The sequence below is a fragment of the Lepisosteus oculatus genome, chromosome 8, assembly GCF_040954835.1.
Source record: "Lepisosteus oculatus isolate fLepOcu1 chromosome 8, fLepOcu1.hap2, whole genome shotgun sequence".
Lineage (NCBI taxonomy): Eukaryota > Metazoa > Chordata > Actinopteri > Semionotiformes > Lepisosteidae > Lepisosteus > Lepisosteus oculatus.
The window spans coordinates 4,563,087-4,588,123 of NC_090703.1; the positions used below are offsets into that span (position 1 = coordinate 4,563,087).

The 25,037-nt window shown below is 38.3% G+C and overlaps 1 protein-coding gene across 3 annotated transcripts in view; it reads left to right on the forward strand.

Annotated features, from left to right (window-relative positions):
- Positions 1-25,037, forward strand: part of mipol1 (mirror-image polydactyly 1) — a 72,428-nt gene that overhangs the window by 21,429 nt on the left and 25,962 nt on the right. For all 3 annotated transcript variants that reach the window (XM_015350581.2, XM_015350582.2, XM_015350583.2), the window contains 9 exons: positions 211-304; positions 2,029-2,108; positions 4,563-4,920; positions 6,635-6,770; positions 8,477-8,582; positions 11,136-11,265; positions 14,652-14,685; positions 15,356-15,526; positions 21,167-21,274. In XM_015350581.2, the coding sequence (XP_015206067.2) occupies positions 211-304; positions 2,029-2,108; positions 4,563-4,920; positions 6,635-6,770; positions 8,477-8,582; positions 11,136-11,265; positions 14,652-14,685; positions 15,356-15,526; positions 21,167-21,274 (1,217 nt within the window). The remainder of the gene's footprint in view (positions 1-210; positions 305-2,028; positions 2,109-4,562; positions 4,921-6,634; positions 6,771-8,476; positions 8,583-11,135; positions 11,266-14,651; positions 14,686-15,355; positions 15,527-21,166; positions 21,275-25,037) is intronic.

The window sequence follows — 25,037 nt, forward strand, 5'->3', positions numbered from 1 at the left end:
ACAATTTCGCTCAGCACATTAAGGCTGCCTGTCTTGTTTTGTAATACTCAAGAGGTTATGAAAGATCACTTTTCTCTTATTCTCCATAAAACGTAGTGAACGTAGTGAAAAGCCTATAATTAATACTAACCTTTTTAAAAGTAATATACTGTGGCTGCCTGGAGTGAAATGCATTTTCTTTTAAATTAATAATAACCCCTTATATTTCAGCTAATCCCAAAGTAAATGAGGAGCTGAAACAAAGGTTGCCCACTACGCTAAAATACCACTTCAAAGAGAAGCTATTGCAACATTCAGATCTGAGGTAAAGAGTAGCATACTTGTTGGTATTGTGTTACTAAATTAAAGCATTGTGTCAATAATGTGACTTTGAGATTTTAGTTTTAATTCTCTAAGCCTTGGTGTGATCTAGGGGTCGACTGTTGATGTGAGACTGTCCTGTAACATTTGTTCAAATGTCCTTAGTGATGTCAGTTTGACTGAAAATAAGTGAAGGCTGATAGTCTGATGTATATATCCACCACAATTAGATTGATTGAAGCAAGCATGGGAATTGAAAGGCTGTATAAACTTTATCTCACTTCTAAATCCTTTGATTTAAGCCACGTGAAATATTATTTAAATGGCATTAGATGGAAACTATTTCAGAGCTTATTCGGTTAGTGCCGTTTGATCACTTTTTTAGACATTATACAATTGTTTATTTTCGGTGACATACCACTTCCCTTATTGATTTTAGGAAGCAGAGTTAAAGTTGGCAGCAACCTTTCAATATTGCTTAACCTGCACTGAAACACAACGTATTCGCCAATTGGTCTGTTGTAACACCAGCCTAACAAAAGACAACAGTAACGTCACTTGTAATCAGGTGATTTAAGCCTAAAAGCTAGTTCAAGATGAGAAGCTAGAATTTCATAGGAAAGCAGCAGAAATAGGTAGTGTTTTCCCTCTGTTCTTAGTGCACATTGAAAGCTACCGCATTTACGAGACTATAAAATTGGTTAAAGAGCAGTACATTTCCAAATCCCCTTTTTACTGTAACATTCTACATACAGTTGTTGGTCGTCTGCATTTTTTTAGAATCCTTTTTAATAGGCCACCTGGCTTCCTGTTAAAGCCCAACATGTCACAGGGCCAGAGGACGGGTGCCCCTTTCGTGGAGAGGAGCTGTAGCCCGAAAGGCCAGTGGCTGCCAGAGGTGCTGTTCTTTGTGGCCTGGAGACAGTGACGGGAGCAGGCTTCCCCCCAGTCCCCTAAGCCCTTGTTTATTTGTACCACTTTGCCATTACTACCTGGGTCAGCTGCTGAGAACGGCACGGGGCCAGCTGGAGGTAGAGGTCTGCCACAGATATGAGAGATGACTTAAAGGCAAATATATCTTTCGTACTAAAAGGCTCCGTGCAGTTGAATTCTCACCCAACACGTCCTTAGAAAATTCCTTCCAATTTTTTTTTTTACCAAGGCCCAGTTATAATGTGAGGTCCAAACGCTCCACAGTGAACATAGTTCAGCAGGTGACTTCTGTAAACACACTATAGTTCTCTTGGCTAGTTGTTTGTCCTTGTGCTATTGCTGTATTTAATAATGGTGAAGTCGGCATTAAAAACCTGCTTAAGTTAAAATCCTGTGAGAGGATGGGGAATCCGCAGTGTATCGTAGGCAGAGAGAGCTTAATAACAAATGGGTGAAATGTCATAAAAAATGGAAACCAGCTTGATGTGAAAAATTTATTCTCACATCAGACCATATGCAGTTTTGATAAGAATATTTAGTAGGTAATTTAATATTTAATCAATGATTTATATTTAATAGAGCTACTTTTCATGGTGAGCACTTTAAATGCTAAATCGGTATTCTAAAATTCGCTCTCCTTCATTTGCAACACACAGTTAAGAAATGTAATACATTTTAATTTGTTTTGAAAATGATACATAAATATGCCCAGTTTTTCACTCCATGGTAATAGACTTCAGGTTATGTATTTTCTTTTTTGTTTGCAATGTTTTTTATATTTGTTTGTTTTTTAAGTTTCCAAAAGGTGGAGGCAGGCTCTAATCCATTGTTAAGTCAAACAAGTTTTGAAGCAGGAGCCGAAGATCAGCAAGCAGGTAGGTGATTTTAAAGGGCACAGAGACTTTGGGGTTTTGCTGCTGTCAAAGGCACAGTTGAGAGGTTGTTTGCTTTTGCTGATATTTTCTAAATGTGCATTTGATATGATATCACCTTTATTTCTTATCTAAAAGGCTGCAGTTCTGAAACAAATTAACACTTAACATTTTCACTTTGTGGGAGCTATAAATTGGTTCAGAAATTTATTTTTACAAAGTGTACTTTTCACTTTGTGTTTTGTTATTGACTTCAGCAATGCACCTAGTATTTTGAAAGACTTTTTCTAGCTTCACAGAGATGTCCACTACCAGCCCCTCCTGTTAACAAATACACAGTTGTTGGTGGCTGTTCAGAAACAGAAATGTATTTATTTAAAATTTGAATTGTGTAATATAAAATTGGAAGAATTAAAGAAATGCAAAGTACTTCTGTCACACTGGAAGAAGCACAGTGGAGAGATTCTGTTGTGTTATGTATATGTTTATTCAAGCAGAGCGCAGATGACAGAGAGTAATACTAGAAAACTGGATGCCTTTGTAACAAAGATGTGTGTGCAGATCTCATGCTTCTGTGTGTGTTTTACTGCATTTAAAACCTTGAATTCGTCTTTGTTATCCTCCTGTAAGAATCTGATCTTCTAAGCACTGAAAGATTTTAAAAAGTCCCTTGCTATTTACCCGATTAGTGGTGTCGTAGTCCTGTTTTGTGAGATACATAAACATTTATTTACATGTGTAAATCGCCTCTGGTCATGGTGTTAGCCTGCCATATAATAACTTCACCTCAGCAGTAATGATATGGCAAACCCTGTATTTAGATAAACTGGATGGAATGACAATGAGAGATAAACAGAATATTTACCCATCCTTCATGAGGCACTGCTGATATGTAAATTTATTCTTCTTCTTTGCACAAATATACATTTAGGCTGTTGCTTAAACACTTCAGCCTCACTAGCCAAACAGTTTTTAATGATGCCTGCGGTATTATTAATGTGTGACATTTGATGAAAGCTTCATGTAGTTTCTGCTATCAAGAGAAGAGCGAAAGAGACATCCTTCAGTACCAGGACAAGCTCGACTTCTGCTGCCTGTAGCCAAACTGGCTTTTTGGGGTCTGCCAGAAGTGTCTTTTGCGGAAGATTTCTAATCTCAGATTTATTTGAAGGAGAATCTAGAGATCACCTTGTCTTACTCATAGGAAATGGGAAATCTATGGTCAGATTAAACAGGAGCCCCTACAGTTGCGATGGAAAAGCCAGTTTAAACACGCACATACTTAGCCAGTCAGCATTGTGAGAAGAAAAAAAAATGAAAGTAGTAACCCAGGTTTAGGAACAAAGTATCTAAAAAGTCCCATATTTGCCAAACAACAAAGGGGTTATATAACTGCATTTCATTTTATTATTCATGGTTGAATTTCTTGTTTGCTCTGGTGAGCGTATGGAGAATGCTAATAACTGGCCACAACAATCCAGAGTGAAGATCCTGGCAACAAAGCTATGTGGCAGACCTCCCTGATCTTTAGTTCAAAACCTGACCTTTTGCAAAATAATTGTCAGTGCTAAGCTGGAGAATTTGGTCGTAGTGGCAATGCTCAGATGCAGTGTTAGATTGCATTTATTAATGTAAATATCTCCTGCTTAAAAGCGTTTGAAGCATGCTGTCTTCCTCTGGAGCTTTTCAACTGCGAGTAAAGGGAAATTTTTTAATCAAAACAATTTAAGAGGGCATTCATGTTAAATCACTTACCTCTGTGTATATATTTCTTTTTAAATCTAGTCCGACAAAAGTCAACGCTGATTTTAAACTCTGCAGTTGATGCACAATTTTTTCCCCATCAACTGAATGTTTTTAAACATTCCGAATATGCAGCAGTGCATCTGCATTGCAAATTTGAAATGAAGGCAAACAACACTACAGAAAAACTGGCTTTAATTTAGTTCAACTCATTTTATTCCTTTAATTAATGTTAATAGTAGCAGTAGTTTTATAATAAGTACAGTACATGTGTAGCTGGCCCTGTTTCAGACATGTCAGTTGTAATGCAGAGAGCCAAAAATGTGTCCACCCCAAATTAGCAGCTCAGAAAGGTCTTAGAAAGTTTGCCAAAGAATAAGACACTTGTGTTTGCTGCACACCAGGTCTTTCAGGCATGTTTCTCAACCGACATATTTACAGAGGGCATGTTTGTTTTCTTCCTTGGCATATTGAGTGTCTGTGTTTTATGCTGACACAATGGTGTTTTGACTTTTCTTAAGTGGTTGAGAGTGATCAGAAAAATAAAACGGAACATGTGAAACTGTTTGTAAGATCTTTTTTTTTTAAAAAAAAAGCATGGGAAAATTTTCACTTCCCTTGCTATAATCATATAACATCAATGACATTGTTTTCCTGATAATGACATCTTCTTCCTTCACATCAAATATTATAACTATTATTCCTTTATCCCAGTCAGCAGAGAAACCCAGCGCTCCAGGGTGAAGGAGGAAGGGTCTGTGATATATCTGCCTTATCAAGACCTTGAGCTTGTGGCAGTCAGAATGTCCGATGGACAGGGGAATTTAAACAGAGAGCCATTTTCAGCAACCCTTAGTCTTCAGGAAGGCTATAGGGGCATGAGTCCTGAACATGACTACCTCAGCCAAGCACACGACAGTGGAGACAGTTCTGTGCCTGCTGAAGACTCCCATGAAGTGAGAAATTACAAACAAACTGCCCAGAGCCCCGAGGATGCAGAGGAGCACAGCACTGTCCCCTCTTACAGACGTCACATTGCACCTTCCCACTGGGGGAAAGGGGCAGCAGACAGGTGAGAGACAGCCATCTCCTACTTAGATTTTTCACTGGTAAGTACATCAGTGAAACACTTGCAGTAGCTGAAGTAGAAAGACGTTATTTATGTTCCAAAAACTCTTTTTATAAATATTTACACACATGCTGTGTGGTAAAGTGTATGACTATAGCTCTTGTTTAGAGAAAGAAATATAAAACGTAGAGTATATTAAAATGTGTTTGTTTGGTAGCTGACAGATGTTTGGGAACAGTGCTTGTAAAGAGAGTTTGATCTGTAATTGCTGGCCAGCTCTCAAAACAATATACAACAACAGGTGCATCAGTCTGAGTGATGTGTTTCTGTTTTACCTTTCCTTTAAGAGTGAGATTGTAGCGTGCTTTACACACATTTAAATCAAATTTGGCTCAAACGCTCTGTAATATTTTGGCACCGACGTTGATTCATGTTACCACTTGCACCCACAAGGAAGTGTCTGCTTAATTGGGTGTTCCACAGTTTTTTTCAGTTATCGTTTAAAGCGTTCAAGGAAAGAAATTAGTTTTGCAAATTTAGGCATTCTTCGCTGGAGAAGTACACGTGCAAGGAAATAATAGGTGGGCCAGTGTGTTGTTCCTGCACTGCAGTACACATCTATCTCCGCAGAACATGTGCTCCTCCGAAGCAGTAAAAAGCAGATTTTTTTATGTCACAAACTGACTGTGACCAGGATTTCCCAAGAGGGGGAGACGCTTTGGGTAATTTAGGATTAGCTAGTCAGGGCTTGCCTCATTTTTCAGCACAGGGCCTCCCATGACCTGCAAGGCTCCTGCACGATTTCAGTCATGTTAGTGAAGTAGTGCCCCCCGGCCGGAGCTGGGCTTGTTGCTATCAGGCCCTGGGAAGCTTGCAGTGTATAAAATAGCAAATGGCTCAGTGGGTGAATGAGCCAGAGGAGCATGTCTGCCTATCTCATCTTCTCCCACGTACTGTAAATGTGGCAGTGCAGGACACCACAGCCCCAGAACAACTGGAAATTCAAAACTGAGTGGGTCTACAACAGGATCCAATAACTAATTTCAGATTCCTTTAAAGAAAGTGTATGGTTGATCAGGGAAGCTTTAACACCCTAGTGAGCATACAGCATGTATTTCCACTTTCAGCTCTTTCTTTTATAATGTCATTCCCTTTGAGGGCTTTTCCCTTGAGCAGTGTACGTGTTTTTGTTCATAGTTTGAGCATCAATACTGTAAAATGGGGCCCACAACTTGGTGGCAAATTAGGTATCTTCTGCCTGCTGTGGCACAAGTTGTCACAGTCAGTTTTACGTTGATGTATAATTTTAGACATAAAACAACAGGAAAACTTTGATGCTCTTTAAAAGAGGTAATTTGACGTGAGAGTACATCAGCAAGAACTGAGACTGTTTTGAAAGCTATGATGTGCTCCTCCAGCACTTTAATAAGAACTGAATCCAATTCATGGTTACAAGAAGGAAGTAATTTACCCGGTAATACACAGAGGTAATATCTTAATATTATCTTAAAGGTCAATTGTATGATTTGCCTAATATTCCAGAGTAAATAAGGCAGTGTAATGTGCTTTAAAGTCTCAGATTTGTGTCCCCTGTGCATATGATAATTGACTACCTGTGCTTAATGACTAGTCTGAGAGTATTTGTGCTGATGATTTCTTCTACCTCAAGTTTAATATTGAATCTGGATAAATGAGTTTTTGTCCTTTTCTTTAACAGCTTGAAAGAAGACCAAACTGATACAATTGCAGGAGGTTTCTTAACCTCTTTAGAGCCAGCCCCTGTCCTTGATAAAGAAAAAAATATAGCTTTCCTCCTAAAAGAACTGGATTCCATGAGGGATCTTAATAAAAAGGTAAATATTGTGTTTTGCATACTCGTATTCTGGATAAGCTCACATGCAGTCTAATACTCGGTCTTGAGGGCCCAGGCAATGTTTTTTCGAGAAACCGTAGAAATGTGTATTAGAAAATTACTAAAATGCTAAATACTGCAACACTAAAACTTTGACATTGTCATCAGTTATGCACATCAGGTTGTAGGGACAACTTAGATGAGTTTGCAGTGTTGTCTTGGACTCCACAAAGAGGTCCTCCTGCTTTCTGGCCATGGATTCAGCTCATGAGAGCTGGCTGGAATTCTGTTTTTCCACACTTATGATGGAAAAAGACACTGCTGTTGCCTAGAATACTGCTGCAGGTCCTGTCGGTTCTATTTTGCTTTATTGAACAAGATGATGATGCTTGGAGCAGTAATGTCTGCATTACAGCTGAGAAGTATTTAGGAAACCAAACAGGACATCACGGGGAAAAGTAGACAGAACTGAGGAGTAATCCAGATTCAGAAGTAGTTTTCATAAGTTAAACACAAACTTAAATGTTTTTTTTCCCTGTTTTTTAAATGGAACATTTCAGCTTTTCATTGGTGTTAGAAGTGGGGTCTTCACTTTACTCAGCAGTTTAACCCCCTATAGGGGGCGCTGTTGTCAACCAACTACGATGAGACAGACTTGGAATGTAATGGCAATACCTCTGTGGGCTCTTAACCTCAAGAATGTCCTGTTTTCTCCTGGCTGATGTGGAAATCTTTTGCGATGCAGCCAAGCCCTAATAGAAGCTCACCACATCTTCAGGGCCAAGGTTGTGTTTGAACCCAGTAGGAGTGAGTCGTGACAACTTTGCCCTTGACTTTTTAGATTAACACGCTTGCATACAACATACCAAATCTTGGCTGCTGCTTCAATTTTGGTGCACCTTATAACATTACTGTGGTTGTATAAAATAGTAATGAAAACTGTCAACACAGAGAATTTAATTATTTTTCTGTGAGAGCAGTGTAATGTATTTAATATATAACCTATTTATCCTTTAATTCTTATCAGTTTGCATTCTCTGCTTAACCAGTGGATCTTCTTCAATTATGGGGAGATGCATGGAGGTCCGCGATATATGTCAAATAAATAATTGTGCTAGATGCTGGTTTTGCAAGATGTCGAAAGAAAGCCTCCGAATCCCTAACCCCTAACTTCTTCACATATTGCTAGATGGTGTTTTTCCTGGCAGTCCTGAGAAAGCTGCATAGGGCTCTTCTGAAACATGTTTTGAAAAAAATGAAACTCGGTGGAGAAAAATATTTGAAAAAAGGTTAAATCAATAATTTGTCACTTGTAAAATATAACTTCTAAGAGAGATTTACTGGTGACTTTTTATAATGCCTTTGATTATGTGGTAAAGAAACTGGGAGCAGAGTTTTCTTCTGCTGCAAAAACATTGAAAAGAAACATGGGGCACATATGTATCAGTCTGTTTCAGGGGTAACCAGAAGGCCTCATTGGGTTGTGATTTCTGGAGGGTATTTCCCAGCCATTCTGAGTGGTGTGCTACAGGTTTCATGCTGGGGGCGAACTCTTTTGACAACTGAAATAGGCTTAGTTATTCTCCGTGATTGGATGTGTTGGTTTTCAGTGTTACAGTGTAAATGCATTTCTGTCATCTTTGATGCAGAGAGAACAGGAGAGACAGGAAGCAAGCTCACAATCCTATTCCCTCCCTGAAATTTCAGCTTCAGGACAAGCTTGCCATGAAGGAAAAGGAGGTGGAGACAAGGCAGGTAGACGCAGAGCTCCAGGAATCGCTGATAGAGGCCCTTGTGGCGGAAAAGGCTGGAGGTGGGTCTAATCGCAGCACCAGAAGGCCAGAAGAACAGAGCACGCTGTTTCTGTAGCCCATAGTTTAATAAAGATTAGTTGTATTTACAAAGGGAAGAGCATGATTGTGGGTCATATTTTTTTTAAAATTTTGATAGCGCTTTGGAACTGCTCGTGGAAGTTGGTGGTTTTAAGATCCTGGTCCTGGTATTAGTGAGGGCTCTACCTGGATTCATACTGATTGGGGAATTAAATAGATTGTTAACACCACGTCAGTCCAGCGACAAAGAGGCTGTTTGTTTTCTGTGGTCCTGATCAAACAAGGAAAAGAGTGAATAATAATTGTCAAAGCTGTTGCCTTCCAGCCAGGAGATTAAACATCACTTATTGTTTTAGATTATGTAAAGTAACCAAGCTCCCCCTCTGTTTTTTTTTGTATGGTGATATTCACCAGTTTTCATTATTTACCCAACTGATACTACCGCTAAATAGATCAGAGGTTACTGCAGTGCATAGAATGAATTCAGATCCTCAAATTCTAACTTTAAATCTTTTCTTGAATTTCTTAAATGCATCATTTTATGGTGCAAAAATTTCTATTTTTAATTTGTTTTAAAAACAATGTTTTACTGTAATTTTTTTAATGTTAAAAAGAAAATATAACTATCCAAGGTTCAGGTGATTTTTCTTTTTGGCAATTAAGCATAGTTCAGAACTTGTTCTTCTAGCTAAGAGAGGTTTAAAAAACAAAGACAGTCTAAAGTTTAATTAATGTTGAAATCTGGTAAATCTGGAGAAAACATGTTAAAATGTTTTAGAATTTAAACTACTTTTGGTATATTCCTCCTATTTTGTAGATGTATGTAATAGTATTGTTATTAAAACATTTCCCAGTCAAGGTAAGGGGAAACTGTTTTTAATAGCTCTGTTAGCTGTGTGGGCACAGGCACTGTGTGATTTGCATATCTCATAGCTAAGTAACCTTTAGGCTGTCATCTGTGTAACGTGATTTATCAACATTTTAAAAAAAGAGAAGTATTTACCTTCTCAATTTTATCTCATGGTATTTACAGAGAAGGCCCTAATGTTAATGGCAAACACAGAAAAAACTTTCGTTTTTTCACAGAAGACAAGTAGTCTGGTTTAGCCTGAGGTTGTCCGACGTGTACTCCATACCGGAGAGGAGATGAGTTTTTCATAAGAAAAGTCCAAATATGTAGCTCTTTTCCTATTCAGATTTGTGCTCCTACTTCTTCTTTATTTTAACTTGTCTCTGGCAGTCTTAGAATTAGCTGCAATTAGCTTGCTTAATAAATCTGAGTGTTAAAACGGTAATAAAGCATTGTTTATTCGACAATGAATTACAGTATGTTTGCCAATCTTATTTAAGAATGGAGATATCCAAATAATATGGTAAACACACACCAATTTGTTTTACTTATAACCTGAGTATCTTAACAGAGTTGGCTCACATAGTAACTAATCATATTTGTTAATGTAATTTAACTACTGTGAACCTTTGCTGAACAAATATTGAAATTTTGTACTAGGCAAGAGCAATTTTTCTAACGACTTTTTTTCCAGATAAAAGCTCAATCTGATAATTAAAATAAAACACAAGACATATACGGAATGCAATTAGCAGTCAATTGTACATTTAATAAAACTAAAGCGCATATATTTGCCTTCCTCATTTTAATATAATTTGCATTACTACTGGGGGTGTTTAATGAGCAAATTCCAACTAAAATGCATTATTGATTTCCTTAGTGAACTTTGTAATAGCTCACTGTCGCTCACAGGCTCATGTTTATCATTAAGCTATTTTGCTATATGTGCAGTCGTGGAGTATTTTTGGTCTTGCGTGGATTTAGCACTGAATATTAGGTATTTTGTATATTTACAAGTTGGAACTCATTACTGTCATCCTCAGGTCTCACATCAGGAAAGGATGTAGGGATCCAATACATAATCTTATCAGCCGCTGTTGTACTGTAGACACAGCACCACTGGAAAACCAGTGAGGAATTCAAATCATAAAGTACACATCTCTTCATCTTTTTATTTTCAAGTCACAGAACTTCGGCTTGTCTTTAGATGATAAACATTGCATTTCTGCTGCTGTTTAAGAGCTATTTCGGAATTACTGGGTTTGTTTTTTGTCTTTTGTTAGGATGCAAAATACTTAAATCAGTGAAATGCCATACCTTTATCAAGCAAAAATGCAGCGCTTGGCAAAATGATTTTTGTCAGACCATCTGATATTCTGTTTTTTTTTTAAACGGTTACCTTTTAGATATTAGTGTGAGAAGGTTATTGTCACTCACTAAAGAGAAGTGCTTGGAAGACATTTCTCTGTTTAATTTAAGAGGTGTACTAAATAATCAAGGTTGTTTCTGTCACTGTGACTCTTTCACAAGTCAAAGTTTTTTTTTTTTAAGATAATACTTTCTTGCGGCTTCTTGCATTAGCAGAGATGTAATTATATAGGAGCTTAGCGCAGTTATTGTATGGGACCAGCTGCAGCCTCTTTGAGTTACAGAATAATAAGCTTGTTTTTCTTTTCATCGCCAGCGTTGGTGGAGGAAATCTACTGTGCCCAGAGGGAGCGGGACCAGGCTGTGATGGCCAGACTGCGGCTGGCCAACGAGGAGCGCGACGAAGCCCTGCTACGTGCCAGGCGACTGCAGCAGGCGGCCACGGAGTATGTGCGGCATTGTGTCGCTGTTATTTATGGCTTGCACTCACCGTGCTTGTTGGTTTTAGGGAATACGGGAAACACAGAAGTTTGAAAAGGGAGACTCCAGCCTGTGAAAGGGTTTCCATTTGCTTTCTCTCTTGTGGAATCTGTTCTAAGCCCATATGTTAATTCCTTGGTTGCTTCTTTTTTTTTTTTTTTTTTTTTTTTGGGAAGGGATGGAGTTACAATGATTTGCAGAGGCAACAGGCACATTGTTTATTTTCCATCACTTAGGAAACTGCTTTGTTCTTCAGGCAGAGGACAAGGTGAATGAATGGAGCGGGGCATGGAAAAAAGAATCCAATATCGACTGGTTCGGGAATAATTCAGAGGGGTGTGACATTTCATAAAAGACTCTGTTCGCCCTGAGTACAAGGTTGTCAGTCAAGAGTTGCACTGTATAGGAAATCAATCAAGTCCTTGAGCCCACTAGATATTTACCACCCTGTCTGAACTCGGGCTAATTAATGTGATTTTTGGGGGACTCTTAAGAAGCAAGACCTTTAAAATGAAAGCTGTATTGTCCGCACTGAAAGGGTAGCAGGCAATATTTGCCCGTTCAGTTTAGAAGTAATTAAATTTTTACTTAAGGGAATAAAACTTTCGTTGGAAAAAATCGATTTTTCAATAAGCCCTGGCATTGTGAAACGAACATCACTCGGTAAAAAAAGCTTCGAACTTAACAAGTAGGTTTTTCTTTTTTTTTTCAAAAAAGATTACCAAACATCAGAATTTACGGATATTGCTATAAGGTAAACAGACTTATTTATTGATTTTAAACAAAAAAGTCAGAAATTCTTGTTTTTTTGCTCAATAGGATTTCAGATAAAATGTAGGATTTTAGAAAAAATATATTTTATCACCTTTCAAAGCCTTTTAAAATATTTTTTATACATTTAATTCTGTTGAGTGTATTTTTGGAATTTGGGAATGTGCCAATATACAGTTGCTTTGGGGGGTAATATAAAAGCCACAATTCTCCCTGCAGATATTCCACCAAGTACCAATTTTCCTCCTTACAATATGGTAATTGATAGCCATGCAAAACACATTATCTTTCCTGGAATATGGAAAAGCATGTCATAAACCTTTTCTCATAAGGTCACACTCAAAGCACTCTATGATTGAGTATGTGCGTTTATAATGGGAGGTGATCCCTATAATGCCTTTGTAAACGAAACCAAGAATTGTTTTTCCTGTGGCTGCCTGTGGCACAGTACATGCTGATGTGTTAAAATATGAATAGCGCATAACCATCACATTGGAGGAGATTATGAAAGGAAGTAATCTGCAAGGGGTCTTGGGCTGAAAAAATTCATGTCTCTCTAACTTGAGAGAGTTTTTTTTATATTTTAAGATTTTATATGATCATGCTTAGCTTCTGCTAAGCAAATAAATAATAGAAATAAGCATAAGTGCTTACAGAAATGCTAAGTTGCATTTGAAAATCCACATTTCTCTTATGAAGTTGGTACCTACTGGCCTCTCACTGACGTGCTTTATAGAGTAGAAGAGGCGAGACTCAGTCCGTTGATCCACATACCCTGTAGCTGAGAAGACTGCCTCTTCGCCCATTTCATTCACGAAAGCTTTGATTCAATTATGGCTGGTACACCTGTTTCCAGGTTATTGAGTCTGTACTTGCTGCATGCTTACTCAGATTATGAAGGGAATATATATATTTTTTAGGGGAGTGGGCAATTTTGTATTGCTTTTGAATTCTGGCTGCGTCATATATCCATTTGCAGTATTTTTTGTTCAATGGTATTTAATTAAATTCACAGTTTCAAGGTGCAGTACGTAGCAGAGATCAACAGAATATATTCAAGAACTGCACACACAGCCAAAACGTTAGGAAAGCATGGTTGAAAACCATCACAAAAATAAGATATATGGAGTATATCCTACTATATTTGGTTATTTATCGCATCTTACCTAATTTGCAATACCATGAAAAGTATGGTTCACGCCATAAGGTGCCTTGGACAATATGAACAGTTTCTGTCTTTGTTCCAGGACTTCAGTCCTGCAGCACGGAGTCCTTACATTTAACAGAATCTCCTTCTGGGTCCTCACTACCAGCTGCTGGGATTTGCAGTGTAGTTTGGGTATTTTCCCTGACTTTCCTCCATAAAAGGCGCTGCAAGTTTCCTGACTGTCTTCCGACTATTGCTGTATATGGTGGTCCGTATTTTCCGGATTTGTAACTGGAAAGCTGTGGGTTCAAATCCCAGATGAGATATGGCTGTTGTAGCCTTGTGCAGGTACTTTTCCCAAACTCTTCCAGCTGTATAAATGGAAATAAATGAAACAGGTTAGAATCCGCAGGTGCTAATTGTAGATATGCACACAGTCGATTGTGGTAGTAATCAGAGTATATTGTACTTAAGGACTTTTTATTGGTAACCTGTTGATGTTTCTTCCTTCACATTTCCATATACCTTAATCTGCCCATGCCTGCGTTTTCCACAAACAGAAAATATTTCACGTACATTGTACTTAATACCTAAAAGAAATATAACACACACATATTGCCTCTCTGTTTCCATTATTACAGTATTCCATTATTATTTTGTGTATTTGCTATAAACTGTGAGCACCTATGCTTTTCCCTTTCAATAATATGGGATATTATATAGTGGACAGCATGTTTTGAGTAGAGCTTCATATATATATCTTTCAGTTTCTTAATGAGATGAGTTTTCACACATGGCGTGCAATAATCCTACAGTGATTTCTTAAGATGGATTTTTTGTTAAACGTATCCATCATAAAAATGTGAAGTACTTGTTCAGTGTTCCTTATGTTCCCGTTAAATATGGGCTTATCGTAGATTTGTCGGTTCCTTTGGTTGCCCGTGTGTGTTTCAGGGGTTATCATGTACATAATAAGTGCACAAAAAGTAAGAAACCTTTTTTCCACACACTTTCTGACAGAATGATGCTTGGTGAGACAGTCTGGCGGGGAGAAAAACTGGCAATTTCAATATACCTCCAGCGTAATTACAGTTGTCTTCTGAGGAGGAAACTAATGTGGGAAGAGTACAAATGATTCCAGGGCAGCCCACTGTTCCCACATCTCGGCACATATGAACAATTGATCCCTGTAGTCATATATAGCAGTAAACATTAATAACTTAACAGTCCACCGTCAGTGTGGAAGATATCGGGCATTATTGGAGGCTACAGCTGAGCAGGTGGCACTTTAATATGTTTGGTGTCATGATCGACTCCAAAGACTGGAAGACTGCAATTACTTGAGGTGCGAAAGATTTGAGAAGTGATCTCATTTTGCTGTGCAAAGGAAAGGCAACTGATCTAGCTCTCTGTGTCCCTTTTTTCTCTCTGTAGGCTGGAAAATATTAACCCTGAAGAAAATGACATGGTAAGCCGTTCTCTTCGGAGGTTTTGGCGTGTCACTGTTTTTATTATACGGGCTTAAGTAAAATCAAGTGGGGGGCTCTAAAATGGAAAACGAGGGTGGGAGAGATCAGATTGACAAGCTAATTAGATACATCATTCCCACAGTACTGAAAACAACGTTAAGGCCATCGTGTTATTATTTTTTAAAATCATGGATATGAGTCCCTTGGGAATTGCACCAAGCTAGCAACCAACAGCAAGCAAAACAACCCCATGGACATGACAGCCTTCGTGTCAAAGAAATTAACTTCTTAGTAATAAGCCATGTTTACTCATAACATCATTAAAACACTTCAAAGCAAATAATCAGTGCATGCATTATCGCGCAGCAAACATGTTATAAGGGCATTAACGTCTTTCATTTCAAGTTTTTAGTTGTAGTTCAGCGGAGCTCAGGCTTTCAAAGTAAACAGGAGTCACTACTGCAGATAAACAGGAGAAAATCCAGAGCACAGGGCAGCTCTTGTTCATTCTGAAGTGTAGTTAGCTTGAGTTGGAGTTTACAGCTTTCTGGTTCATAGCAAATGATGCAGCCCTGCCATGAGTTGATATACAGAATACGAGTTGATCCAGTCCCTGGGTGTGGAAGCACAGGAGCATTGTGACCGCGCGCCTGTCCTTCTTCCCTGCAGGACTTGCAGGAGCTCCTGAACCGGGTGAACGGCGCCGCCTGCGCCCTGACGATCGAGAGGAGCGGCGCGGTGATGGCGGACAGGCTGCACAAGGCGCGGGACCGGAGGAGCAGGATCACCGCCGAGGAGATGAGCGCTGTGATCGAGGAGCGGGACGCCGCCCTGGCCCGGGTGAGGCAGGGAGCGGAGATCTGGGGCCCTCGCTCAGAAACACTGCTGGCTCATGTCCTGTTGTCAGTCCATATTCTTTAACTCAAGGTGTCAGGATGAAGCTCACTACTGTTGAGGCTGTAGAAACACAAAGCTCATTCAGTTGCATTCAGTGCTGTGATTATAAGTCTGGATTTGTGCAAGAAAGACCAAGTGTGAATGCACCAAGTTTCATTAGTCCACTTCTATAGACCACTAGGCTCTAAAGATGCCTCTGTTAGACACATTGGCCCCTTTCTGACTGTGGGCCTGGTTTCATATAACTCTTAACCCACCTATCATTGCTTAAGGGGCCTAGTAAACCACTGAAAAAGAAATATTGATACAAGTGATTAGCAGTAGGGAAAATATAAAAATAAAAAAGTATCACCTTTGGTGAAACAATCCATGCATTTCCTTACATCACAGCAGCAAAAACATTAGCTGTGTATTTAGGGCAGACTAGAATGTATATGTGTGTGGGGGTAAATGCAAACATATTGTATGCGTATGTTACATAATACAAAATAAATATACACAGGACAGAATCTCTCTGTAAAACATTCTCCTTAAATCAGTTCTTGAATTTTAAACTTAAGAAATTTGCCTCTGTGTTTAAACCTAAAGTGTTTGCCTGGAATATAGAAGGTATTAAAGCCAGCTGCGTATACTTAGACTTTTTTATTAAAATAAATGTTGGCCTTATGGGACTTACTCCCTTTGATGGCTTTGAATGTTATCAGCTAACAGTGCTATCCAGGACCTGCAGCTTTATATACTGTTAGAGTGCAAATACAGTACCTCTTGGAAAAACATCACAGGTTTCCTAATGATTTCCCTACTCACCTGTAGCAGATGAATCTCTCAGTTCTGATGTTTTCTGTTTGTTTTTTTCCTAATCTTGGGCATGTTTACCCACTCACTTAAACTCTGTGTGCATAGATGACATATCATACAGGGAATATGTTGATCTTAGTCTGCACTTTTAAGTCAGAAAGCAAGTGAAGAGCACACCTATCGCTGCATTCTGAACTGGGACAGAAACCTTTGTGCTTCTTAAAAAAACGGAAACCATTTCCTTTAAATATTGACTCTTTTTCCTTTTTTTAAAGATGCTTTCTATTATCAGTCTATTAAGTGTGGTAAGTCTATATATTTAGTCTTAAATCATTTATTAGATTACTGAGTAAATAGGCAAACTACTTTCTACATGCGTGAAAACAAATATTGCTGAATAAACCTCAAATATTTGATATATCTTTCTTGCATACATATTTTCAATTGAATGAAAACAAACAAGTATGCAGCTAAATATTGACACCCAGAGATTGTACCTCATCGTTAGCCCCCACATTCCTGGGTCTGTATTTGCCTAGATATCTTTGTTGGTAAACAGACCCTATATTACTTTATGACTAGCTTGTGCCTGTTTTACAACCACTGTTATTTGAAGAAAGTAGAGGAGATCCCCTTTAATAGATGTCACTGGACTGATCTATCTGTGTTCCTCCATCCTTCGAAAGCTTACTGTCTGTCTCACCTGTGTTCTTGCGAACCCAGGGATTATTACATTGCCAGGAGCTGAACTCCTGTCCCCTTTGTTATTGTAGATGAAAAGCAGCCCTGACCCTGGGAGTGTGTATGAGGTATTTACATTTGGGAAAGAAGAGAAAAATGAGACAAATCTAGAAATACTAATCTGAAGTGCATAAGAAGTATTTTTAATCTGGGTGGTGTTTAACTGTAGTTTTGTTATGTGAGTGCATTTCAAATTTCTGTACAGTTAGGAGTTGTGCCCCAGAATGTGAAAAAATGAGGAACTGTTAATGTAATCAAGGTATGGACTATTTTAAGGCAGCAGCTGTAGAGTCATTAGCAGTAAGCATAAAGGACAGTGTATTCAGCTTTTTAATGAACTAAGCTTTTTTCAGGCTTCAATACTTTGAAAAATATGCCGAATTCAACTATAAATACACCACAATTTCTATTATAACAAAAAAGTTGTTATAATTGACACAGTTAGCTCAGTGTCAAATTAGATATTAAGACGTTGCCTTGTTTATATAGACTGTTATAGTAGAATCACTTCACAGGTTTTACTTTTAATTATATTGCAGTGTAAGAGGTGAGGGGGTGCTTCTTGCCCTCTGCAGTCCAGCGTTGTGAGGGGTTTAATTATAAACCCATGTTTTGGAAAATAAACAGAATGACAGTGAAAAGGTAAACAAGCTTTAGCTGATTCGTCGAGATAGGGGGCCACAAACCTAGAAACTGCCTTTATTAAGCACGATATTTCTGCAATTGGATTGACTGTGAGAACTAGGAATATTTATACTGGAGTTTCTTCCTGTTGTTGTCTCTGTTGGTTGTCAGCCTAGATCCTTTCAGATTGCAGGTTTAGCTCAATCAGAGCGAACGGGGATGCATTAGCCGGGGAGAGAATAAAGAGAACACTGTATTCACTATGACTGCTGAACAGACCACTCAAATGCACCTACATGTAGAACGTGCTGTGCAGGGCCATCTTTTCCACAGGAACCAAAAAAAAAAACTCTGTATTTCCATAGAAAGTCATTTCAATCAAAATGCAAATATCAGGAGCCTGATGCAATTCAAGACACCCTCCTTTAACAGTGTATCAGACTTTTATCTTTGCTTTTTTGTTTAACTCCACACAATTTTGTCCCCACATAAAATGGTTGAGAGGTTATCGTCTGCTCTCCCTAACTGTCTAGTCAGCAGGTGTCCATGAGGTACAATACCACCGTTCCTACAGATGCAGTTCTGCAGCTACATGTCTCTGGCCCCGACACTTGCAGTTTCTCAGCAGTCAACGGGCAAACAACTAATTCAAAAAACTGTTTGAATGCTCTTTTCTCTTTGAATTTGTCACACAATGGTTTGTAGATGTCTGGAACAAACACCCCAGCCATGTTGTTGAAGCAGATACCTTGAATTCTTTCAAGAAACAGCTGGTGGAGATCCTTGAATCAGTTCTGAAACGAGGAATAGCTGAATGGCCTAAAGTAGCCAAATTCCTTAATTTCTTTTGTAACCTGTCTTATATTCATATTTAAGATTACAACTTTGTTATTGTCTTAACCCTATTAGTCAAATTTTAAAAAGTGTTGATGCTTAATATAAAATACAAGTTTGAAATACAGTCTGTGTTTCATTAAATCTGTTCTTATCGTCTGAAATAAAGAGCAAGAGCTGGCTGCCACATTATTTCTAAAACTAACTTTTAGAACCCTTCTGTATTACTTTCATGAAGATGGTGATGATGATGACTTTGAACAAGTGTGCCTGTACAACTTGTCAAAGAATTTATAAGTAATTATCTTATCGGGGGGATTCAGAACAAATATGAAATCCACATGATTCATTGTCACTCCTGTTTAGCTGAAAATAAAAAAAAGTAGCAATATGTAACCCAGAAAGAATGTAAACAGACTGCAGAGTTACCACAGTAATTATGGTGATAAATGTTTGAAACACTGACATCTTTCCACAAATGTCACATGCAAATGATTAAAAGAAAAAGAAAGCTGTGTTGCTATTTTGTTAGGATGGGCCTTGGCTATCACTCAACACTAACCTGACATTTAATGCATTTAGTTTCAGCTCCAACAGACACAATTGACTTTGCTCTGTAGCCTTATGTGTCTGTTGCAGTAATGTTGTAAAGAAATTAGGTTTTCTTAGCATTTAATAAGACAACATGAAAATGAAGAACAGCCACATAGTAAATAGTCTTCTCTGTGGAGAGAGAGGTCTCGAGTTACGAGTGGATACTGAGAGCTGGGTCTATGAACAGCTCAGACCGGGGTCACTCACTTCCAGCAGTACGACTGCCCTGGGATTAACCCAGAATTCAGAGTAAAGGTGCATTTTAATAAAGGAGCAAATTTTTAAAGAATCCGTCCATTGGAGCAGTTTCAAAAGTATGGCGCAAGTCTGCACATAATCCTTCAGAGGCTAGAATACGCGAACACTCTATCCTAAAGGATTTCTGAAACCCCCAATCGGTTCATGTATCCTTTTCTTCATCTTGTAGGGATTAACCAAGAGGCAATAGGCAGAGGGTTGCTGTTTTAGCAAAGGCTCGGAGATCTACAGGGTGATGTGAATATAAAAAGGTGGATGAGTGCTGGGAACAGTCTTTATTTCTCTTAATGTACACGACAGTGGAAGCGTTTGGTTACAGCTAGTTTTGTGATTTTATTCCAGGGTGCCATTTTGTAGAAACTGTGCTGCTTTGGTTTATTGATATGGTGAAACTACAGAAATTGTAGTGCCGTAGTTTTTCTTACCTTACTGTCTATTTGAAAAGTTTTTTTTTTTTTTTGCTGACCTGACCCTTTTTGATTCATTGAAAGTTGGGGCTTTCATTAAAATGTTGTAATGTGTATTTTGATTCAACTTCTGTCTGAACTGGACTTCTTCCAACTTATCAAAATTGCGAATCTGCTTTTCTCCCAATTATTTTCTTTGTTAAAAGCTCAGACTAGCTCTTTGTGTGACTTGCCGTGTAAATGGCCTTTATTGCACTGCTGCAGTTTTAAACAGTGTGTCTGTAAATTACTGTGTGTAAATTAAAGCTTCGCTCTGATTTAAATACATTTTCTCAAGTGCTTCCAAACATCTGCTGCCTTAAATCCATAACTCACATTGACACTAAAGAGGGCTTTTGTATTTTGTCTGGAAGAACATAGTGTTATTTTTGTCTGCAGAGGAAGGACTTGAGCGATGTCCTGGTTGGAGGGATGTTTGCCTGGCATTTCAGGACAGGGGTTTGAACGTTGAAAAATTGTTACTGTCAGTAATGGCGATAGTTTACATTCCTGGTAAGTGTCCTTGAGTCTAGGAATGTGAAAATCAAGGCTGTGCCAGTAAGGGCACATATGGATCAGTATAAAGCATTATACTTACAATAACAGCAAATGTATACCACTGTGATCTGAAAAACACCCAACTGTGTGCAGTATAGGTATGTTCCAGTAGCATCTCAGCTTGGGCCTGACTGAACATCCCTGAAATCATGCTAGCCTGGAAAAACACTGTGAAAACATTCTTTCAAGACAGAGCCATAGTGCCAAGCACTGTGCCTCCTTTTATTTCAAATTCTCGCTTGCTGTTTATTGTTTATTGTGGATCAAAGCTGCTATTGGGAGTGCACAGCAGCACAAAATGGAAAGTTAACCTGTCACAGAAATAAACATCCCTAGTTATTGTGTAGACATTATGTACTGCTCACTTTGGGAAAAAAAAGAAGAAAATATTCCGACATATTCTCACATTAGACTTCTGTTATGTTAAAGCTCAGTTATTGAATATGTCTCTAAGGAAATGTATTGAGAAATGGTTTTCTGACCTGGTCTATTCTGTTTCACTGGGCAGCTCGCTTGTATTGTGTTAAATTCCCCCGCCGCATCGCCCTTGGCTCTCGGAGACTTTTATTAAGGCCCTTGCCGAAAAGGCCTCACCAGAGGGAGAAGGTGGCTGGGTAACTACCCAAGCATGCATATATTTGGACAAGTTAAACGCAGAGCTCTTCAGCGGCTTCGGCCGAGGAAAATTTTGTGCTAATATATTCAAAGTGATTCTTTCCCTTTTCCACAGTGCAAACGCTTAGAGCAGGATCTTCATCATCTGAAAGAGCAGAGCCAGACTTCAGCAAACAACATGAGACATCTGACTGCCGAAAACAATCAGGAACGTGCTCTGAAGGTAAATCTCCAACCAAGATCCTGGCAAATTAAGGTTATGAGCCCTTGGTACCTACTCGGCTGTGTGATGCATACATCAGCTGTGTACATTTCAGCACAAGTACACCGGGGTGTTTGCCAACAACTCCTTCTTTAAACACAGATACAGCACCCTTCTGCCAGGGCTTTATTTATTTATTTGAAAAACGGGAAAAGCCATAGCATGCTTCCTTAAATTTTTTCTTTGCTGGTTCTTAAGGCGTTTTTGTTTTGTTTTTATTTTTTCCCCACGTCTGGTTCTGTTTCATGTAACGTCACCTGCAGGTTAACTTGTTGCTTACATCCGCATGGGATGTTTCAGGAATACAGGTCAGCGTCTCGTGATATTTACCTAAATGCGAAGACACTACAGAACTCTGCCCGCTCTGCCCCCGTCAGTGTGTGAGTTGCGGCAATGAAAAGTGTTGACCAACCGTACTGGTGTCCCCGCATTTGACAGGATTTGAAATTAGATCTGCAAGAACAGGCAGTAATGCCAGACAAAACCCTTGAAAGAGGTAGGAGGTAAACAGAAGCCTGTTTGATTTTTAGCATTTATCAGATGAACCCAAGCCCAATCACTTAATGTAGAGCTATAAAACTGATGCCTGATCAACAGTCTGATAGGACAGAGTAAATAGTCCACAGAAAGATGTCAAAGCTGGGAGTTTGGTTAATAAGTTGCATCCTTCTACCGGTTGGATCTTGCACAGAGTAAACTTAGCAATTCTTTTGTGGCAAAACCTTTTTGTAACAAGTAGCAAATAAGACGCTTCAGAAATGTGAAAATGTTCCAAATTTAAAGCTTCATCTCTTGTATATGATGATATGTGAACATATATATATATATGGATATAAACATGAAATGAGTTTGAAAACGTGTATGCTGTGTTTTCTGGATAAGAGTTTAAAAATTATCTGCCATGACTTATATGGAATGTAAGGATATTTTTAAATGATGTTAATTACTTTGAAATAGTGTAATGCCTATATGGGAATTGCTGTATAATCAATCTGTGTGCAATCTACAAATATCTGTTTTTTTCTCTGGGCTTGGACAATAGAAAACTCTCATCGAGCACTTATGGTATTTCACAACACACACCAAACTATATGTAGCAGCTTAGAAACATTGTAGCATGAGCCTGGCAGTCATTCTGTGCATCTGGCTTCACAGCCTTTGCTGAAATATCAGTATTTCAAAAATTATCTGCCAGTCCTTTTTTTGTTTTAGATTGATTGCAAATTGAGAATTACATTACATTATTTATTTATTTAAAACTGCTTTATAGCATAAAACAGCTTATAATGTGCGTCAAAATTAATTTCTGTCCTAGGTTTGTACAGTAAAGGAATTTTATTTTGGCCTTCTTTCACTTGTTGTGAGTTTTACAACCTGCCCAGCCCAGATCTCTGTTTGGTTTGTTTCATGTGCTGGTTTGAAGTAATCCTTTCCTGCAGGGCCTTTTGTAATGGTTTGCACTAACTGCAACACCTCATTAAATGGACTACATATCCATCTCCCCGTCTGTCCTTTGTGAATCACTGGGGAAAGAAAGACATTTTTTTCCTGTTTTTCCCTGTAGTGGGATCTGTCTTAACTGCTATGCAACAAGAACAAGCACATTGTAAAAACGGGCATTTTTTTTGGTCTGATTTGACTTTCTCTGCCAAGCAGATGTCTGAATGCCCTTTTATACAAAGGCCTTCATGGATCTGTCCCAGGAAGTTTATTAAACCCCTGTTTTTTAATAACATTGCATGGTGTTCAAATATGTTTCAAAACGCCAGTGGAGGACGTCAGTAGCATCCCAATGCCAAGGCATGCTTCTCTATATAATCTTGTAGGACTTGTGTTCTAGCACGCACATGTATGCATGTCTGCATTTGTATTTATACAAGCCTGTATGTTAGTAACAACCTTAAATTCCCTCCAACAAACATTTGCTGGTGGATTTGAAGATAATGCTTTGGCTGACAAGGAGAAATGAACAGTAGCACACAACATTCAAACTCACCTCTGCAGAACAGCCATCTAGGTAACACAATTAAATGCCAATCAGTAGGCATACAAATATTAAAGTTTTAATTTAGTAATCAGCCGAGAGCAAAAGTAACAATTAGCCAGCACGTGACTTGGAATATCCCAATGTTAATTAGATCTTATTCTGATTGATCATAAATTCTTAATGTTAAAAATCATGGTTCACTGGCAGAGAAAAAAAGTCCAGTCAGATTGTGAGGTTTAGGGAGGCTAGTAATATTTGTGCACTTCTTTATTTCTTAGCAAGTCCTTTTGATGGCTTATTAAGAATGATATTAAATTTTGTTATTAATGTAGCACTTGGTTTCCCTTTAAATCCCCTTAATTATAGATTGACTCTTGGGATTACAGAGCTACGTTTTTTAATTTAAAATGAAATGGGAACAGCTGTTGTAAAATTAGTCTACAGTACTGAGTACAGATCCACAAAACAATCTGAAGATGAATAAGGTATCACACTGAAAGAAACCGAAGATACCCGCTATTAGCTTTGATTAGCATTCTTTCCTTGTAAGGGGTTAAAATCTTTAACTGAGTGGCTAGAATTAACTAAATTTAAGGATTATTATTTTCTTTATTATGACTTCCAAGGCCACACTTATAAAAATGCTGCTTTTATGTATTTTTTTCACTTTGTTAAAATCGCTTTTGGGTCTCAGAGCTTTATAACGATTTCCTCTCCCTGTCTGTTTCTGAGTCATCATTTGGGTTTAGTGGAAACCCAGTGTTAGAGTGGACGTCTCACCCACAGTATACCACCCAGGCATTGATTGTCATAGAGCTGAACTGCACATTGCACTTTTGTAGTGTTTCACAATCAAGGCTTCACATTTCAGATGAGGGTAATATTGTATGTCATTTGACTGCCAGAGAAATACAGAGTGCTTTATTAAAGAACCTCAGTCCTTTTCCTTTTTCATGAATTCACCCAACACCTAATCGCTTACTTTCAAGCTGTTTTCTTTATTGGTCACTGTAGACTGCATGTTTCACAACATTGTCCTTTCATGTCATGCAAAGCAACAAAAATCATTTAAAATCAAATTTTGTGCTGTGAAATAAAAAAAAAAACTTTGGAAATAATATTTTATCAAAGGAAATTCCATTAGAGCTGCATTGGAGAAGACAAGTAAGGCCCATTTTTGAAGTGATAGTCATGAGATTGAGAACTTCTGTTTTACTTCCATTGCAAGTTATTGATCTCAGAATAGAGTGAAATCATTATTGAAAAGGTGTTTAGTAAAAAGAACCCAACATCTGTGCAGCTTGGTGAATGTGTGCTACATTTTGAACACTGCAAGAGTACGTCATCAACGTGGCAATTTCCTAAATTGGAGCTGCAGCTCTGCTCTGCTTCCACTCTAAAGAAGTGCATTTTGGAGGGTCTTTGTGAAAATTGTTTTAGGAGTAAATTGATTTTTATGACTAATTCATTCCGTAATTATTAATAGCTATTCGATAGTTCAATGCATTTTTATTAAAATATGGAACCCAAGATGTAGGGATACACTAAATTGACACATGCCAGTCTGACCTTGGATATCAGTGCTTTTTATTTTTGCACTAATTATGATACTGCAAGGTCTGGAGTTGGGAAAAGCAGTTGGCATTCACTCCTGAAATACCCAGCCTCCCTCAAGACATGTTTACCATTGAACTCGCCGGATTCTCTGAGAACTGCTTGGAATTATTTCTAAAGGGA